The 16,530-nt window shown below is 37.1% G+C and overlaps 1 protein-coding gene across 2 annotated transcripts; it reads left to right on the forward strand.

Moving 5' to 3' along the window:
• Positions 1 to 8,131: 8,131 nt before the first annotated feature.
• On the forward strand, positions 8,132 to 16,307 carry lhx1a (LIM homeobox 1a). Of its 2 annotated transcripts, none has more exons than XM_052106651.1 (5): positions 8,132 to 9,046; positions 10,330 to 10,553; positions 11,208 to 11,452; positions 13,273 to 13,438; positions 14,479 to 16,307. In XM_052106651.1, the coding sequence occupies exons 1-5, from the start codon at positions 8,877 to 8,879 to the stop codon at positions 14,856 to 14,858; spliced, it is 1,185 nt and encodes a 394-aa protein (XP_051962611.1). In that variant the 5' UTR covers positions 8,132 to 8,876; the 3' UTR covers positions 14,859 to 16,307. The 2 variants fall into 2 exon arrangements, with proteins under 2 accessions (XP_051962611.1, XP_051962610.1); XM_052106650.1 differs by having other exon boundaries at positions 11,175 to 11,452; positions 14,479 to 16,306.
• The last annotated feature ends 223 nt before the right edge of the window (positions 16,308 to 16,530 follow it).

Below are 16,530 nucleotides of genomic sequence, written 5' to 3' on the forward strand. Positions count from 1 at the left end.
TGTGAAGTGTTTTAGAAAGTAACTTAAAAGTAAACTAATTAGTAATTTGATTACTTTTCCCATGAAGTAATCTTTGAAATAATATGATCACAACTTTAGAGAAATAATTCGTAATTTGTAGTTAATTATGATTTTTTTATTTTATTTTATTTTTTCAAAAAATTTACCCTACACTGTATATAATGACAACTTTTGGGTAAAGAGGTAAAGAATGCATCTAATGAGACTACAGAGTGTTAGGAATTTGTTGTTATATCCTCAGAATACACAAAATGGGCTGCCAACATTTAATTTATGTTAAATTAACTGGATGGTTAAACCTGGAGATTTGTTTTTACAGGACTCATTTTATGTGTAGTTATCATGTAATTACATAGTTATAGATTAAATGTAGATACAGCTTTATCACTGAGGAGACTTGCCTCTTCCGATTCTATATGTTCAGTATGTTCAGACACACTACCATTAGGTGCTCTTTTAGTTGGTATTTTCAAAATAAGGTCTGTTCCAGCAGTCCCTGCCATCTGGACCCGGTAGACACACAAACAGGTCAAGGTGGATGCCATTCCCATAGCTTTGACTGCCTGTCACTATGCCAGTGTGCTAATTTACAGCCAGCAACCCCCTGATCCTAACCTGCCTTGCCAGCCAGCAACTCAAGTGTGTGAAGATGCCAACAACATGCTCTGCTGAAGACAAATCAGCTTCAAACCCTCATAAATCACCCAGAGGTCATGACCTCTTCACCTTTTCAACCCATCACCAGCCGATACACCTTCCCCCATCACATAACCCTGCCTCCCGCATGCCTACCTGATGGCCCATTCAAGCACAAACACACAAGGGAAAAACAACTCCAAACTAGGTAGCTGTCTCATCTTAGCTCACAGTACAGGGAAAACTATTTGCATGCCCACCCTCTGTTTCAGCTCTTGGGACACAGCAGGGAGCAATATGAAAGTCTGTAGTCTGTGAGTAAAGCAGCCCAGATATCTGAACACACTTTATGACGTGCAGAGAGAAACTGCTGAAGTACAATGGAGCAGCACCTCATTCAACTAATGGTCCTGGAACACCAGGAGGCCAGCAGTAAAATGGGTTTGTCTGGCATTCTAACCAGTGTCTTGGCTTTTGTTGTCTGATGAAAATGAGCACATTTTATTTTCAGTGCAACGTGCACTATTTTCTTAGCTAGATTTTCTTCTATTCACTTAAACTTTTGCCCATTTTCAAATGGAAAGTAGAGAGAAGACAATTCACTACTCTTTCTCTTTACACTGTACAGTCAGAGGTATTGGCTTTGAGAGTCTGAACTGGGACCCCAGTGTCATTATCTAGCAATCAATCTCAGCGCTCTTGATCAGGAGCAGAGCCACCACAATAGGCACTTTGCATTATGCCATATCAGGGCCCAGATGAGCCAAGCATGACTGCCAATCCAGGAGGCTGGATTTGGCAGCTCCTTGTTGAAGTTCTGTGAGCACATGCTAAAACGCTTAAAACGTTTGTCTTGGATTCGTAGCCAAAGTTAATGTTAATGTCTAAACGTTAGACTTATAAAATGAGTGTACAGACACTGAGATGACTGTGCATGCACAACTCTACAAGCATGATATAGTTGCAGCAAAAGCATATACCTGAACTAACTACCTGAAATAAACTGCCCAATTAATATAAAATGTTGCCCATGTAACAAATTGAAAATGCTGCATAATTTGGAGGGGATCCCAAGCAGGATAACGATTATTTGCAGTGAATTATAATTTCTTCACAGCCTTATAAGACCAAGCATCCTGAACGAAACTCAGTGTGAATTCACTCATTATTTATATAGCTACAGTTATTCAAGTAGGCCCATCCATGAATTACTGTCTTATATTTATATTTTAAAGCAGGTGTTGCTGTGGTGGAAATAAAAGTGAAAAAGGTGGCAAGGAATCTTTTTCTTTTTTTTTTTTTTTTTTTTGTGTGTGGGGGGTCGCCATTATAAATCTCTTTAACTAGCTATTACTTTAAAACTGGACAGTGAGGTGGAAGCATGCCCGTATTCGATTAAAAACGGCACTGTAGGCACATGTATATCTGAACTCGTAGACAACGTCATGTATTTATATTCTCGCGCTCTGTCGCGCGCTCGGCTCTCACCGGTCCTAAATCCCAGTAGCGCGTGCTTATGTGAGGCATGCTGGGCTGAGCGCGTTTTGCCTATGCATTAGCCATTCACTTCGTCTGTCTGACATCTCTCCAACATAAAACCGTACGGCGGAGGTAAAATATCTCTCTCCTGGCGAAAATAAAGCTTTGTCTCCCTTCTGATCTATAGGATATAAAATAAAGCCACGGGTTTGATGGTGGCTTTATGCAGGGCTTGCTTTTTTGTTCACACAAAAGGCAATGAAGATGAATGAGGAGGGATTGCCGGGGCCTTGTCTCCCGTGGTCCTGTAGCATCACCCCCCTTTTCCCGTGCTCACTCCACACACGGCGAAGTTAGTCAGGGAGCTTTATTATTGATCCGAGGCAGTCGATTCCCATGATGTGTCCGATGTGTCCGGTCTGTTTTCTGTTTCCAAACTTGGATTACATCGATCAGCACCGTTTACATTTTTGTCAATTAGAAGGACGCTTTATTCTTTGTGTTCTATTATGGCGTTTGTGGCATATTTTCGCATGGAATTCTTCCCCAGTCAACTAAAACTAAACCTTTTGTTTCCCGTCGTTGTTCTCTTGGGATTCAACCGTCCATGTTTATTTACATCTTGCTTTTAGAACTAAATAATTGTTTCATATTGAATCTACTCATGTACACTTTTGGTTCATATGTCTACATATTCCTTACAATAGAAAATAGACTAAATAAATCATTCTTTTTTTCAAAGATAAAAATTGTTCACCTATTGTGGATGTTGTAGTTCACTCCGTGGATGTTGGTATCAGCAGCAGGCAGGGCTAGTGTGTGCTCTCGGAGCTCCGGTGCAGAAATCGTCTCTTGTTTAGTTGCTATCTGCTGATTTTCAGCCCCGCAGCCTGTCCCCCGAGCATTGCCCACTGTGCGATAATATCTCAAAAGGAGTGGTTATCACCACACATTATATTATAATCATTAGTGATCCTGGCCCTTTCACCCGCACTGCAGAATAAACGCTGGGAACCATTAATCTAAACTATAGCGACCACTCTCAATGACTGCTCGTTTCCATTCTTGACCAGCGGGGAATAATATAATAATTTCTCGTCACCACTCTTTGGTTAGCTGTCTCTAATGAGATAATGACGTGGATTTTGTTGACGTGTTGTAGATTTTAGCTGTATTAAGAACGGTTATATTATTATATGTAAGATAAGAAAAAAATATTTTATTGTAATGTTTAATAGTAGGCCTGTTCCTTTCCTTGGGTAGAAATTACATAGTGTTGAGTATTCATCGAAATAATTAACTGTTTTTCATTTTCACGTTAAGTTTCAATTGCTCAAACATATCGAGAACTAAATTGGTGAAGCATTTTCCATATTGAATATCAATCAAATTTATGGCCAACATAATATATATATATATATATATATATATATATATATATATATATATATATATATATATATATATATATATATATATATAATTGCTTACATAATTACATAATTAGAGTGTAGTTATAGTTTTCTGGTTTCAGTAAAATTTAGAATTAAACATATCTATTTTTAATCCTTGGTCTGAAATGGAAGGCCTAAGCGATTGTCGTGTCTGGGTTTGATTATTGGGTTTAGTGGAGAAATAACAGCTGTTCCAGTGATGGGACTGCGAGAGAAGATCTATAACCTCAATCGAATTTCTCCTGCCAGTCTAAGGCAGAGTTGGAAAGTCAGGAAAATGTTTATGTTGAGTTGTTCGTCAATAATGAAGCCACTGGATTATGTTTGCATTTTGGACTCCTCAGAGTAACTCAATGGGGTTCATTTGACGTGGTCATGGTTGCACTGATGGACTGATAATTACTGAACACCCCTGATTTAGCCGTCAAGTCAGCTATTTTAGATTCGTTCAAGTCTAATGTTTATTCGTTCTTGTAATATTTTTGATTGGAGTCTCCGGGCGTCGAAGTTCTGCTGGAAGGAATATACTTGCAGAGGTCTTGCTTCAGTCGTCCCTGACCCCTTAATCGGTTTGGGCATGCTGTGGATCCGGGTTTGGTCGCTGCGCATCACCTCACTGCGCAGCAGAGTCGAAAAGATTGACACAACGTGGTCCTGGAGCGCCACACATGTCTATTGTCCACACTGCGAAAATAAAGACATTCTCATGAAAGCAAAGCGAGACACATGCTTAATTGTAGTTATATTTAAATTGCCCTGTCATCACCACCCACCCCCAAATACACACACACACACACACGCGCGCGGCGTGGTAAGGGCATGAGTATGGTATTGAGTGCTTAGGGCATGCTGTCATGTCGTGCCTTTAGATCTGTCCTATCACTGGTCTTTTTTCCGAACTTAATTTAATGGAGCAATCATAGGGTATAGACAGTAGACAACACAACATGCTGCATACCATGGATTTTATTATTATTATTATTTTATTTTAATTTAGCTCAATGGTTTGTCTGTGACATAATGGTCCTCCCTATGGTTTTAAAATGTTTGTTTTCTTTCTTTCTTTTCTTCTTTTCTTTCTTAGTGAAATACTGATTCCACTGTTCTTAAACTGTTATTTGAGCTTGAATGGACACCAAATACTACAAGAAAAAAATTAAAAATGTAAAATCAGAAACTAATTTAACAAATATGTACACGATATCTTGTTTTTTTTTACTCAACCTATGCAATACCCTGCTCGCTTTTTACTCCAGAGCAGGTTACTAGCATCTATTACAGATATCATGAATAAAACGCGCAAACAAACAGGCAGCGGTGCAGAGCCAGGGGCCCGAGGCACAGAACCCCCCTTTTCTCCAGCTCCTGGCGATCCCGGTACGCCAGCTGATCAAAGCCCGAGTAAGGGGTAATATTTCTCACTTTATTACCGGAGTCACAGCGTGTCTGTACGGCCAGTGATCACACACTGCACTGCCCACACTGCCTAGCCGGGTTAATGTGTTGTAGCTATATAGGATGGCTACGTATAGTGCGTATAGTATACTCAAGAGAGGAAGTAATAACAACAAATAGACTAAAATCTAGAATTCTCTCTCTCTCTCTTTAATATATACAGCATATCCTATCCTCTCTCTCTCTCTCTCTCTCTCTCTCTCTCTCTCTCTCTCTCTCTCTCTCTCTCTCTCTATATATATATATATATATATATATATATGAGAGAGAGAGAGAGAGAGAGAGAGAGAGAGAGGAATTATTCTAATTTCAAGCGAATTATTTAACGACTTACAACATATGGCAATCAATAAACCAACAAATTAATAAAAAAAAGTTACTTCGCGATTTTAATCGCGATAAAATGCTTAAACGTTTTTATTTATTTATGTATGTATTTGTTTGTTTGTTTTCATGTAATGAAGGTGATCCATGTGAACTTGATGGTCCATTACATCACATGTTATGAACTTGAACTTGATTTTCACAAATGCCTTAGAGATGTTACCAAAACTTTTTTTCAGGGATCTTGTCTAACAAGATGTGTTTAAATGAAGACAAACTTTAGAGAATTTCTAACATATCTAAAAGCCATTAAGGTAGCGAAAATTGTCTGGTTCACTTGCACCCTCTTACTTTTCATCTTAAGCTTATTCAACACTCCACCAAAGACACATATGAACTTGCGTAATGCAACGAATATATTTGACAGGCAATGCTCTCTGCCGGTGAGGATTTTTCGATCGATAGCTCTTATTATTATTGTTATTATTATTATTATTATTATTATTATTATTATTATTATTATTATTATTATATTTGTAATAATAAAAAAATAATATATCCTATATCCTTTAATAATGCATTAATGTATTAATGTATTATGTACTGTGATATGACCGAAATAAGCTGAAATAAAGTAGTTTTTTTTTTTTATTTTATTTATATTTAAGTTCATACTTTTTTTAATAAGACTGTTGACTGATCGTTTATTCCGTTTCTTTCTTATATTGGCTATTCCGTCCCCATGACAGTGATGTTAGTCGAAATAACCAGCACATTGTGCATGCCTTCCAAACAGGGAGAAAATATCAGCTCAAATGAGAGAAAGTGGTGGGGGTGTTGGCCGCATAGTCTACTGCAAAATATGGAGAGTGTTCATCTTTTATCTGTAACTCTTCGTGAAACAACACATGTCATCCAAGGGTCCCAAAGTCAAAGAGGAGCACTCCCTAGACGCTCATCGGCAGCTGTTTCTGTGTGTTGTATAAGGCCTTTTTGCTGCCATAGCGTGGACCAGACCCACTATGCCGTTTTACATGAGAAGTGGCCCATATGCACGATGTTGCTTGGTATTGATTCCAGATTCCAGACTGGAACGTTTGCACAATATTTGCTGACAGAATATAAATAGCTGAGATTGTGAGGTTGAAGTGCGCAAGCTAGAAAGACAGTGTGCTTATGCAAGTGGTGAAATGTGCCAGTGTCACATAAGAAGGCAAAGACACCAGGGATTGTGATACATACATACATATATATATATATATATATATATATATATATATATATATATATATATATATATATATATATATATATTGGTAGAAGAATTATTGCAGTATTACAGTAATACTCATATTGATGGAAATAGCTATTTTAGAGTTAAGGTTAGTATGCATACAACAAAAACTAGGCTACACATTTCATATTTTTAAATACTGTAAAATATTGCGTCAGGCAAAACAATGTTGCCTTAATTTAAAGTGAAATATTGAGTATATTTTAATGAGTATTAAACAGTACAAAAAGTCAGAGGTTTCAGACCTCGAGGTTATCCATCTCGAAACAATCATACATAAAATGTTCAACCCAACCCCCATATTAAATTATTCAAAATAGCATTAGCCATACGTTAATTTGACCCTCTTTTAAGAAAATGTAACACTTGGCTACGTTAGAACACGATGTATATTGCTTAAAAATCTGAGAAACGGACTTAACAGATCAAACTAAACACTATAAGGTGTGTGGGCCATTAGAGGCTGCTGAGGTGATCTAACATCCTGTAAAGTTTAGAGCCCTCTTGTCTTTCACTTTCTCTCTAACAATGGACCAAAGGAGGATGATGTCCTTACGTTAATTTTCTTTGATTAAATGAAGTAGTTAAATAGGTTATAACAATTGTCGGCATAAAATGAATAAAGGACACGCGCCGAATTTGGTCAAAAAAGAAAGGTATTTTAAAATGAGCATTGTAAAATGCCATTGTAGTTGGGGCTATAAATTAGAACTAGTGTCAGTGAATAGGACATTAAACAGTTTAGGCTATCTTTTAGACTATAAAGTGCACGCCATAATAACAATCATTGCTAAACATATGGCATTATAAAACAAAGTGATAAGTCATTATTTTATGATAGGTTTTATTGACAGTTTTGAAAAAAAAAGAGATACTTTTTAAATGAAGATAAAACATTTCATGCAGGTTTTCGATATAAATAATAATAATAATAATAATAATAATAAAACTTGCAACGCGAACTGCAGAATCGCTTACCACATCCCTGAGATGCGTATGTTTTGAGACATTTATTACGCAACTATAAACAGTTACAATACACTAAAGTTTTCACAGCATGATATTCAGGCCCAGAATTTTCTTATATCTAACTATTGACACATCTACGTATTCATAACATCGGTAAATTATCAGATATGTACCTTCTCAAATGGTTCTCTCGCTCCTCGGCTCCACCAGAATAGATGATTACTCAAAATATTATAAAAAAATATATAAAAAAAAGACTACAAAAGGTCTGTTTTCTGACTCTCCGCATTAACTTAGATATGACAGTTTCTGGGATTTTTGACAATTGGTGTCTTCTGTTCCCTATAAATAGCGCAGAGTGCGCCGGTAAAGCGGTGAGGGGATAGCTAATGGTTACTTGAACGGAAAGCCGCTGATTGGTCTCGGCCTGGCGTGACGTCAGGAGGCTGTGAATAAGGCTGGCTCGTGTGCTTTCAGGAACATGCAGAACACCGGAGGCTGTTCGGGGAGAGTCAACAGTCCTGCAACGAGATGTCATGCAAATTCTGTTCACACTAGCATCTTTCACCTCTTCTATCTTACCGAGGAAACACCACGCTGTACGGAGGGAGACGCACTTTTCAAGCGTTTGATGGTCTTTCATCTTTCAGAGGAACCTAAACAGTGGATACATGGACATGGTAAAGTGCACTCTAATGTCTCTTGGCTCGCATGTCTCGTGTGCTAGTTCTGTCCAAGACCGGTTGCATTAGATGCTTGCTTTTGAAAGACTTTAATACATATCATCGCCAATGCTTCACCTTGTTGACAACGGCTACGTGCTTATGCGCAATGATGTCCTCTTTGTAGCCAACAAACAGTTGGTGTTTTGAAAGAGAAAACAAATCTCTCTATGTTGGCTTCATCGTCTACAAAATTGGTTGCGTTGAAGAGGAAGAGAAATAATGACTGACAACTGACGCATTACTACCTCATGTGAAGATCATCTTTGTTCATCTTGATTTTGGACCGCTACAGGTTTCCGCGTTGATCGTTCATATACACAAAAGTGGTGAATCTATTTCAAACATCTAACTTCTTGATATTTTCCTGTCGAACCTCTTCACAAAGACTCTTTTAAGGACTTGAAGCATCCTTCAGTGTTACGACCCTTTCCCTCCCTCTTTTCTGAAAGAAGGAACATAGGAACAGACTCTCAGGTTGTGGACACCACGGCCGTAACTGTGGGAGCACATCCAAATACGATGGTCCACTGTGCGGGCTGCGAGAGGCCTATATTGGACAGGTTTCTCCTTAATGTTCTGGACAGAGCATGGCACATCAAGTGCGTACAATGTTGCGAGTGCAAATGTAACCTAACAGAGAAATGCTTTTCTCGAGAAGGAAAACTATATTGTAAAAACGACTTCTTTAGGTAAGTTCGTGAGTTTGATTCATCTGCAACATTTTTTGTTCTCCTGTGGATCTGTTGTTCTGATAAATGGGAATATAATGGTTCATTTAATCTTCTGTGCTTAAGGACACTGGTATAATTGTCTACAAGAATAATACATTCATTTGTCATTATTGTTTAACGACAAGATACAGATACAAGATATTTTCTCTTATATAGGAAACATATTATTATAATTGTAAGTAATTTACATCTGATATAATCTATAAGATCAAAACACCCCTCTTAAGGTTGGGGGTTTAACAAACACCAAAATATCTATTTTTTCATTCATTTAAAATCACTCTTTCAAACAGTGATGGTACATTTTATTTACATTGCTACTTAAGCTTAGTGGGACCTCCTCTGTGTTGAACGTACATTTAAATAGCTTCTAAATTATATTTTAATAAATTAGTGCAATTTGTCCTGACTTTATTCAAATTTTAGGCTTACATTCACACTAACATGAAGTGTGATCCTGTAAATACAGACTTGTTTGATTCTTTGATTAGGACGCCCATTAATTAAATGCTTGTTAATTTGAATTGTTATGCAAAATGATGAGCAGATACACTATTAGTCTGTGTACTCGTCTGCAGCAAGGGTTTTAAGGAAATCACACTTTGTTTACAACGAATAGCAGCCAGGGAAGCCGCAGGGATCAATGCTTTGCCAGTAGTTGTAAGTGTAACGCGGCCCAGTGGCAGCCTGTCTGCACAGTCGCGCGTGTTTGCAGTGGTTCAAGTTAAGATGTGATAAGTGGATTTGAATAATAAACGACTTTGAGATGGAAACCCTCAGACTATGTAATCACAGATGTAGAATCAACAATCTGTACAGAGAATCAGAATACACATTACGTGTCACAATTAAGTGGTGAGTATTTACTGCAGTGGTGTTCATGTTGGAGGAATGTCCTTTTGTTAGGGGTGATTATTAATGTTTCAATCCACGTTAAACTCGCCCCTATAACTTTACTCACTTGTATGAATACATGCATAATAAATCTATTAAATTAGTATTTTAATTTCTATATAATAGAGTAAACAATTAATGCCTCTCAGAGGATTTTATTTGCGTTAACACTAGGTCGACAATAACAAATAAACAAATAGCCTAATTATTGTGATAAATATCCTCTAAAAATATATACCAAAAATGAATAATTTTGCATACTTAAAATGTTGTTTTTGTCAAGGTATAGTAGGCTAACCCTTTTCTTTTCTCTCTCTTTTTTTCATTTTTGGTCTGTCTTTTTGCAGGCGCTTTGGAACAAAATGCGCGGGTTGTGCTCAGGGGATCTCGCCGAATGACTTGGTCCGGAGGGCACGAAGCAAAGTGTTTCATCTGAACTGCTTCACATGCATGATGTGTAACAAGCAACTGTCTACAGGGGAGGAATTGTACATCATAGACGAAAATAAATTTGTCTGTAAAGAAGATTATTTAAGCAGCACGAACGGAAAAGACACCAATCTCCTTTCAGGTAAGTAAAATGAACAGGGAAATGTTAAAATGTTAATTGCACATGCTTTTTTAAAGAAAAAAAAAGTAAAAGATAATAATATGACAAATATACACGAAATTGATGTTTTGAGGTCTTATAAATATATGATATAAAGTCTCAAAAATTCTGATTATTTATATTGAATAGCGTTTAAATATAAATATGTAGTTATATTATTGATATTATATAACACATTATTAGACTATATATATATATATATATATGTAATGTCAAATAATAATAATAATAGCCTAATATTAATAATAGGCTATTAGCCATTTAAAAGCCTAATAATCAGACCATGTCACCAACATATTTGTAACATTTCATGTTTATAAAATATAGATTTGCTGCATTTTGTGGCCCATTGTTGAACAACTCTAAGCCAAATATTTTTTTAATAACACGTTTTACTGCCGTAGCCTACTGTAGTGTAACGTTTTTTATTATTATTTGTTTTAAATTTTTTTATTCCTGCCTTATTTTTATTTATTTATTTTGTATTCCATTGTTTAGTTTCTAGTTCTCCGCCCCCCATGTCTAATTCTGAGGTTTTTATTTCGACTCCCTGTCTCCGACGGCCCTTCTTTCCCCATTCAGTTACAGCGTGTAGTGATCCTAGTTTATCGCCAGATTCTCAAGACCAGCTACAAGACGATGTCAAGGATGGGGAAATCGCAAACTTATCGGACAAAGAAACGGGTAATAATGAAAACGACGATCAGAATCTCGGAGGAAAACGAAGAGGACCGCGTACTACTATTAAAGCAAAGCAACTGGAGACATTGAAAGCGGCATTCGCGGCGACCCCCAAACCAACGAGACACATCAGGGAGCAGTTGGCGCAGGAGACGGGGCTCAACATGCGAGTTATTCAGGTAAATTGATGTATAGCCTATATATTTCAGAAAACATGTTACATTATAAGTGTAAATATGTACATATATTTAATATATACAAATGAAAATATAAATCATTACAATAGTAATAATACTTTCAAAAATGTATAAGTAATTCTAATAATTTGCGAATATTGCTGGGGGGAAATTAGATGGCCCTACAAGTAGCTATTGATGCCATGAAGCTACAAGCTGAGAATGTATTATTATCTGTGGAATCTTATATATTGAGTTTTTCTTTGAAAAGTTTTCTCTGGTACTCATTTCTCATCTTGGATGTATTGTACAAAATGCCATGGAGAAAAGCGCAAGTGCTTTATTGTGTCTTCCCTTTCCAATCCACTAGGCAAGACACTTTTGTTGGCACCTGTAAATATTTGGAAGAAACATTAATATTGTTAGCCTTTTTATACTTGACTCGCGAGATGGAAAGGCAGGCCAGCTGGCATCAGACTGCTGAGAACGATGGGACTCTTGGCAATACAGCGCCATCACGTTTTGCGACCACATTTAGACATGCTGTGACGGTTCTCAGTCAAATGGAAACGCAGAAATCTGTCCCAGTGTCTGTCAAAGTACCTCATACTAGGTGGTTGTCTGTGAGAAACTGAGAATCGATCCTTGCTTTTTGTCGAGTGATCGCCAGAGCAATGAAAGCCGAGGCGCGCAGTCAGTGCACTGGCAAATATGTGCCTCATTTACCCACACGACCATATGGGATTTGTCAGCATGATTTTAAAGGACCACATCTTAGTCATTTTTTTATGGCATGAGAGAACCTATAAGAACACAGCTAAAGCATCATCATCGTTAAAAGCCCCGCAATATATTGGTGCTCTGGGAATAATGCCTTAAAATGAGACTGAACATAAGATCAAGTGGAGAGAAGGGTTGTGAGATTAATAGAGTGGCGAGGTTAGATATTTAAGACCGTCAGAGTAAACTGTAATTAGCAAAAGGAATTCAAGGGTGGATATTTAGATTACGAAATAATAACTGCACAGAGCCGGTTAATATATCGGTAACAACCCTTCTATTAAGTATTAATTAGAGATTTGAAGTCCCCGCTGCTGCCCTCTCAGTCGGAGTAAATGGAGGGTTAAAAGATCATTAAAGTGAGGTTAGATCAGACTCTTTTACATTGACGATAATTAGGAGTAATCTTGTCACTACAATAGGAATGCATTCAGTCACCTCACAGGCCCACCTCAGCAAACTGTGAAGACTCTGCGTAAAAATGGTAAACTTGACTTGTAAACATTAGGCCAACGTGGCAGACTGTGCAATGACCATCAGGGATTCACGTCTAACGTTAAATCATATAGGCCTATAGCCTATTTTATTGAAACACATCACACTTAGTTTGCAATGCACAGATGTCGTAGGCCTGTCACACATAAAAATCACAGAAATCATAGAAATCACGCAAAAAGGTTACTTTGATTCTTAAACGTTTTTATTTTCACAGTTTATGCAGTTGGTTTTGTTTGTTGTTATAAACAATAACGCGCTGGTCACAGTTTAGGTGTCCATGCTACTGCGTATTTACATAATACGCATTGAGTAACCTACTAATGAAATACATAATATGTGGACTAATTATTCAGGAAGCTATGTATGATCTGTTTGCCTATACACATGCAATACATACTTATTGTTATTACTACTGTCATTAATTACAGACACGTTTTATACACTATGTAATATGGACACTGTAGCCTATTGCAAATTGTTCCGCATTATTAGTTAACACAATTTAAGTTAATGCATTTCCATTGTTATTTGTCCACGTGCATTAGGTATGGTTTCAGAACCGGCGGTCCAAAGAGAGGCGCATGAAACAGCTGAGCGCGCTCGGCGCGAGGAGACACGCGTTCTTTCGGAGTCCAAGAAGAATGCGGACGCTAGTGGACAGACTCGAACCTGGAGAATTAATTCCAAACGGCCCGTTCTCATACTATGGGGGTAAGATTTTACGATTTTTTTTTCTTTTTTTTTTTCACTTGTTTGCTAAAGACTGGTTGCATTTGTCTCCCCGGGATGCCTTTGATGGCTGTTGGTCATACACAGAAGTAAATATTAGTAGGTCTACGCGACAATTATATGACAGGTGTTTTATTGGACTATAAGATTGTGTTTCAGTTTTGAATGGTCAGTGAAATTAAATGCTGGTTTTGTATTTTAGACTAGACATTTTTTATAAATGGCAAATGAAATAGCTGCTTTTTGGTTGTGAATAAATGTACTGATATTGCGGTCCATGGCAGAGTGGGATTTTCCTGCTTTCCACGTGTTTAATGCTAAATGCATTGATAGCATATTTTCGAAACAATTGTTGCAAGTGTTGTGCTGCTGTTTGAATAACGTTGTACAGTTGCTAGGCCGTTTCGTCCATTTATTCTATATTTTAATCCGCAGTGTGTAATGCCCGAAAATTCATTTATTTAATTATTAATTCGTTTTTTTTTTTTGTTTTAATTGTTATTTTTTGTTGTTGTTTTGACGTAGGCTAAAGATCGCACTCTCACTCTATAAATATATTATCGGTGTATGTATATGAAGGGGGCTCACTAATGTGCAGTTGGTGGATCAAACTGAAAGTTTTTATTAAAGAAAATCTATTAATTTTGTTGATGATAGAATGCAACATGATATTTCATATTCTTTTTTTTAAGTTAATTACAATATGCATAAAACGGGGCAGTTATTGCTATATGTTCTCATCTCAATAACTTGTTTGTTTATGAATATACAGCATTTCAGAGAACAGGCAAGATCATTCCGTCCTGTAATTCGTTTCTTCCAAGCTTTGTTCTTCCCACCCAGCTACATCCACCCAGCTACATTTGTGATTTAAGTGTAACATGTTCTGTGACTAATGTGGCATATTGAGATTTGTTCCAAAGAACTATGGGCTACATATTATATGCATTTTTAAACAAGGATTTTCTGCCTATTGTTTCTAAACCTAAACCAAATGTCTTTTTTATTTTTTGGATCTGCAGATTATCAGAGTGAGTACTATGGTCCAGGAGGGAATTATGACTTCTTTCCCCAAGGCCCGCCATCTTCACAGGCCCAGACTCCTGTAGACCTCCCCTTTGTCCCATCGTCAGGACCCACTGGTACCCCGTTAGGGGGCATGGACCATCCTATCCCTGGCCACCATCCATCCAGTGAAGTACAGCGCTTTTCAGACATCATGTCACACCACCCCGGAGACTCACCTAGTCCAGAGCCAGGGATACCTGGACCACTCCACAGTATGTCCTCAGATGTCTTTGGACCCAGTCCTTCCTTTACATCCCTCTCCCTCAATGGCAGCGGATACAGCAACCACCTCTCCCACCCTACATCAGAAATGAATGAGGGCACGGTCTGGTAGCTTCTGTGAATGGACATTTCAGTAGAGAGAAATTATGATAAACAGAGGAGACAGGGTGGTAACAGGGACATTGGCCACATATTCTGGTTATCATTTTTGTCTTTTTTAATTTTCTTCATTTTTTCTGTGTCATAAATGTGGTGGGACAGCTCATAGAGCAGCAGAGGGCAGCATGGGCATTGACATTTCCCTTCTTGAATTTGTTGTGTTGATGTTCAGTTTCCTTCTTTATTTATCCCTTTGAATTAAAGTCAGGACTCAAAAAGAGAAACAAATGATACTGTTACTGTTCACCCAGTCGCTGGATGAACTCTGCTATGAGACTTAGCACAGCAGTTTCCCTGCAGAAGTTAAAAAACAGTGATAGTGACACATTAACAACGTTAGCTACTGTCAAAGACTTGTCAGCTTTACAGAGAAACACCCAAGGCGGCTAATCTAACACTAACCTGCAATGTTGACTCCAGAAAAGATCTACGCCGTCAGACTAATTTATTTATTTGAAAACTCCTCAGACCTCCTTGCCTTTCAAGGCTCTGCCATACTGACACTTAAATAACCTTTTTGACACTAAATCTTTCTGAAGGCCAGGGAGAAAAAAAGCTTTTTTCTCTTTCTGGACATATCCTTGTTTCCACAAGAATTCCACCAAATCTGAAGAAGTTAGCCTTCAAAAGGCAAATGTTAAAATTTGTATGGATGGTGAACCCTTTATTTAATGGAAGAGAACTTGAAATGTTAATAAATGAAGTCTACCTTCTAAAATTATTTTAACAAGGGTCTGAAAGGGACATATAGAACAGTCAACTGTTTACGTCATATATTTAATTCAGGAGCTAAAAGTATCAACCATGATTTAGAGCCTCTTGATCCAGAAAAAAATGTTCCAAGCAACCAACCAAACTTTTGTATTGATTTTATTTATATTGTATGATGAAAAACAAGTTTGCTGGGGTTGTGGTTCACTGTGCTAGTTTGTACAAAATGTTGTTTACAAAAAAAGGTAAAAAAAAAAAATACAAGTAGACAGTTGCCAAATAAAAACATAGCACAAATACTGTAAAAGTGCTTTGCACCATTATCTGCAGAACGTGTTGAAACAAAGTGTTTAAGTGTTTAAAAACAATAAGAAGTATTTACTTCTTAACTTTTTTAGTCTGCTGAAAACCATTCATAAATTGTTAATATAACATACTTAGACCTACATGTTTTATTTTTGTGTCTTTAAAGGAAAATCCAAACTATTGAAATTGATGGTCAAATGTGCAGCAAGCAGCTGCTACTTTCTTTAAATATCAAATTCTCATGGTATGTCTTTTATTGTTCTAATAAACCTAAGCTTACATGACCTCCAGTGCATATTAGACCATTCACTGTATAAATACAACATGTTGAACAAATTTGTGAGTTTTTAATAAAATTAGAAAATATGAAATTTGGATGATAGGTGCTTTTTCTTGGACTAGCTGAGATTCTCCCCCTTGAATTAAGCCATCTAAATCTTTTTATTGTTAGTAGATTGGGTTCAGAGAAATATAGCTTTTGAAAAATATAGAATTAATTCCACATAGACAATATTCACAAAGCAACCAAATCAAGTTCAAGTTAAAACGCTTCCCTGTTTTAGAGTGACGTTCTGATAATATTGTTATGTTTCACCTTTTCCACTTTG

The sequence above is a fragment of the Xyrauchen texanus genome, chromosome 36, assembly GCF_025860055.1.
Source record: "Xyrauchen texanus isolate HMW12.3.18 chromosome 36, RBS_HiC_50CHRs, whole genome shotgun sequence".
Taxonomy (NCBI): Eukaryota; Metazoa; Chordata; class Actinopteri; order Cypriniformes; family Catostomidae; genus Xyrauchen; species Xyrauchen texanus.

What these genes read in the sequence shown, in the direction of transcription:
- lhx1a (XM_052106650.1), top strand. Translation starts at nt 8,877, where the DNA reads ATGGTCCACTGTGCGGGCTGCGAGAGGCCTATATTGGACAGGTTTCTC. An exon ending in TGTAAAAACGACTTCTTTAG is followed by an intron (nt 9,047 to 10,329) that starts GTAAGTTCGTGA and finishes GTCTTTTTGCAG; the next exon opens with GCGCTTTGGAACAAAATGCG. An exon ending in AGACACCAATCTCCTTTCAG is followed by an intron (nt 10,554 to 11,174) that starts GTAAGTAAAATG and finishes TTCCCCATTCAG; the next exon opens with TTACAGCGTGTAGTGATCCT.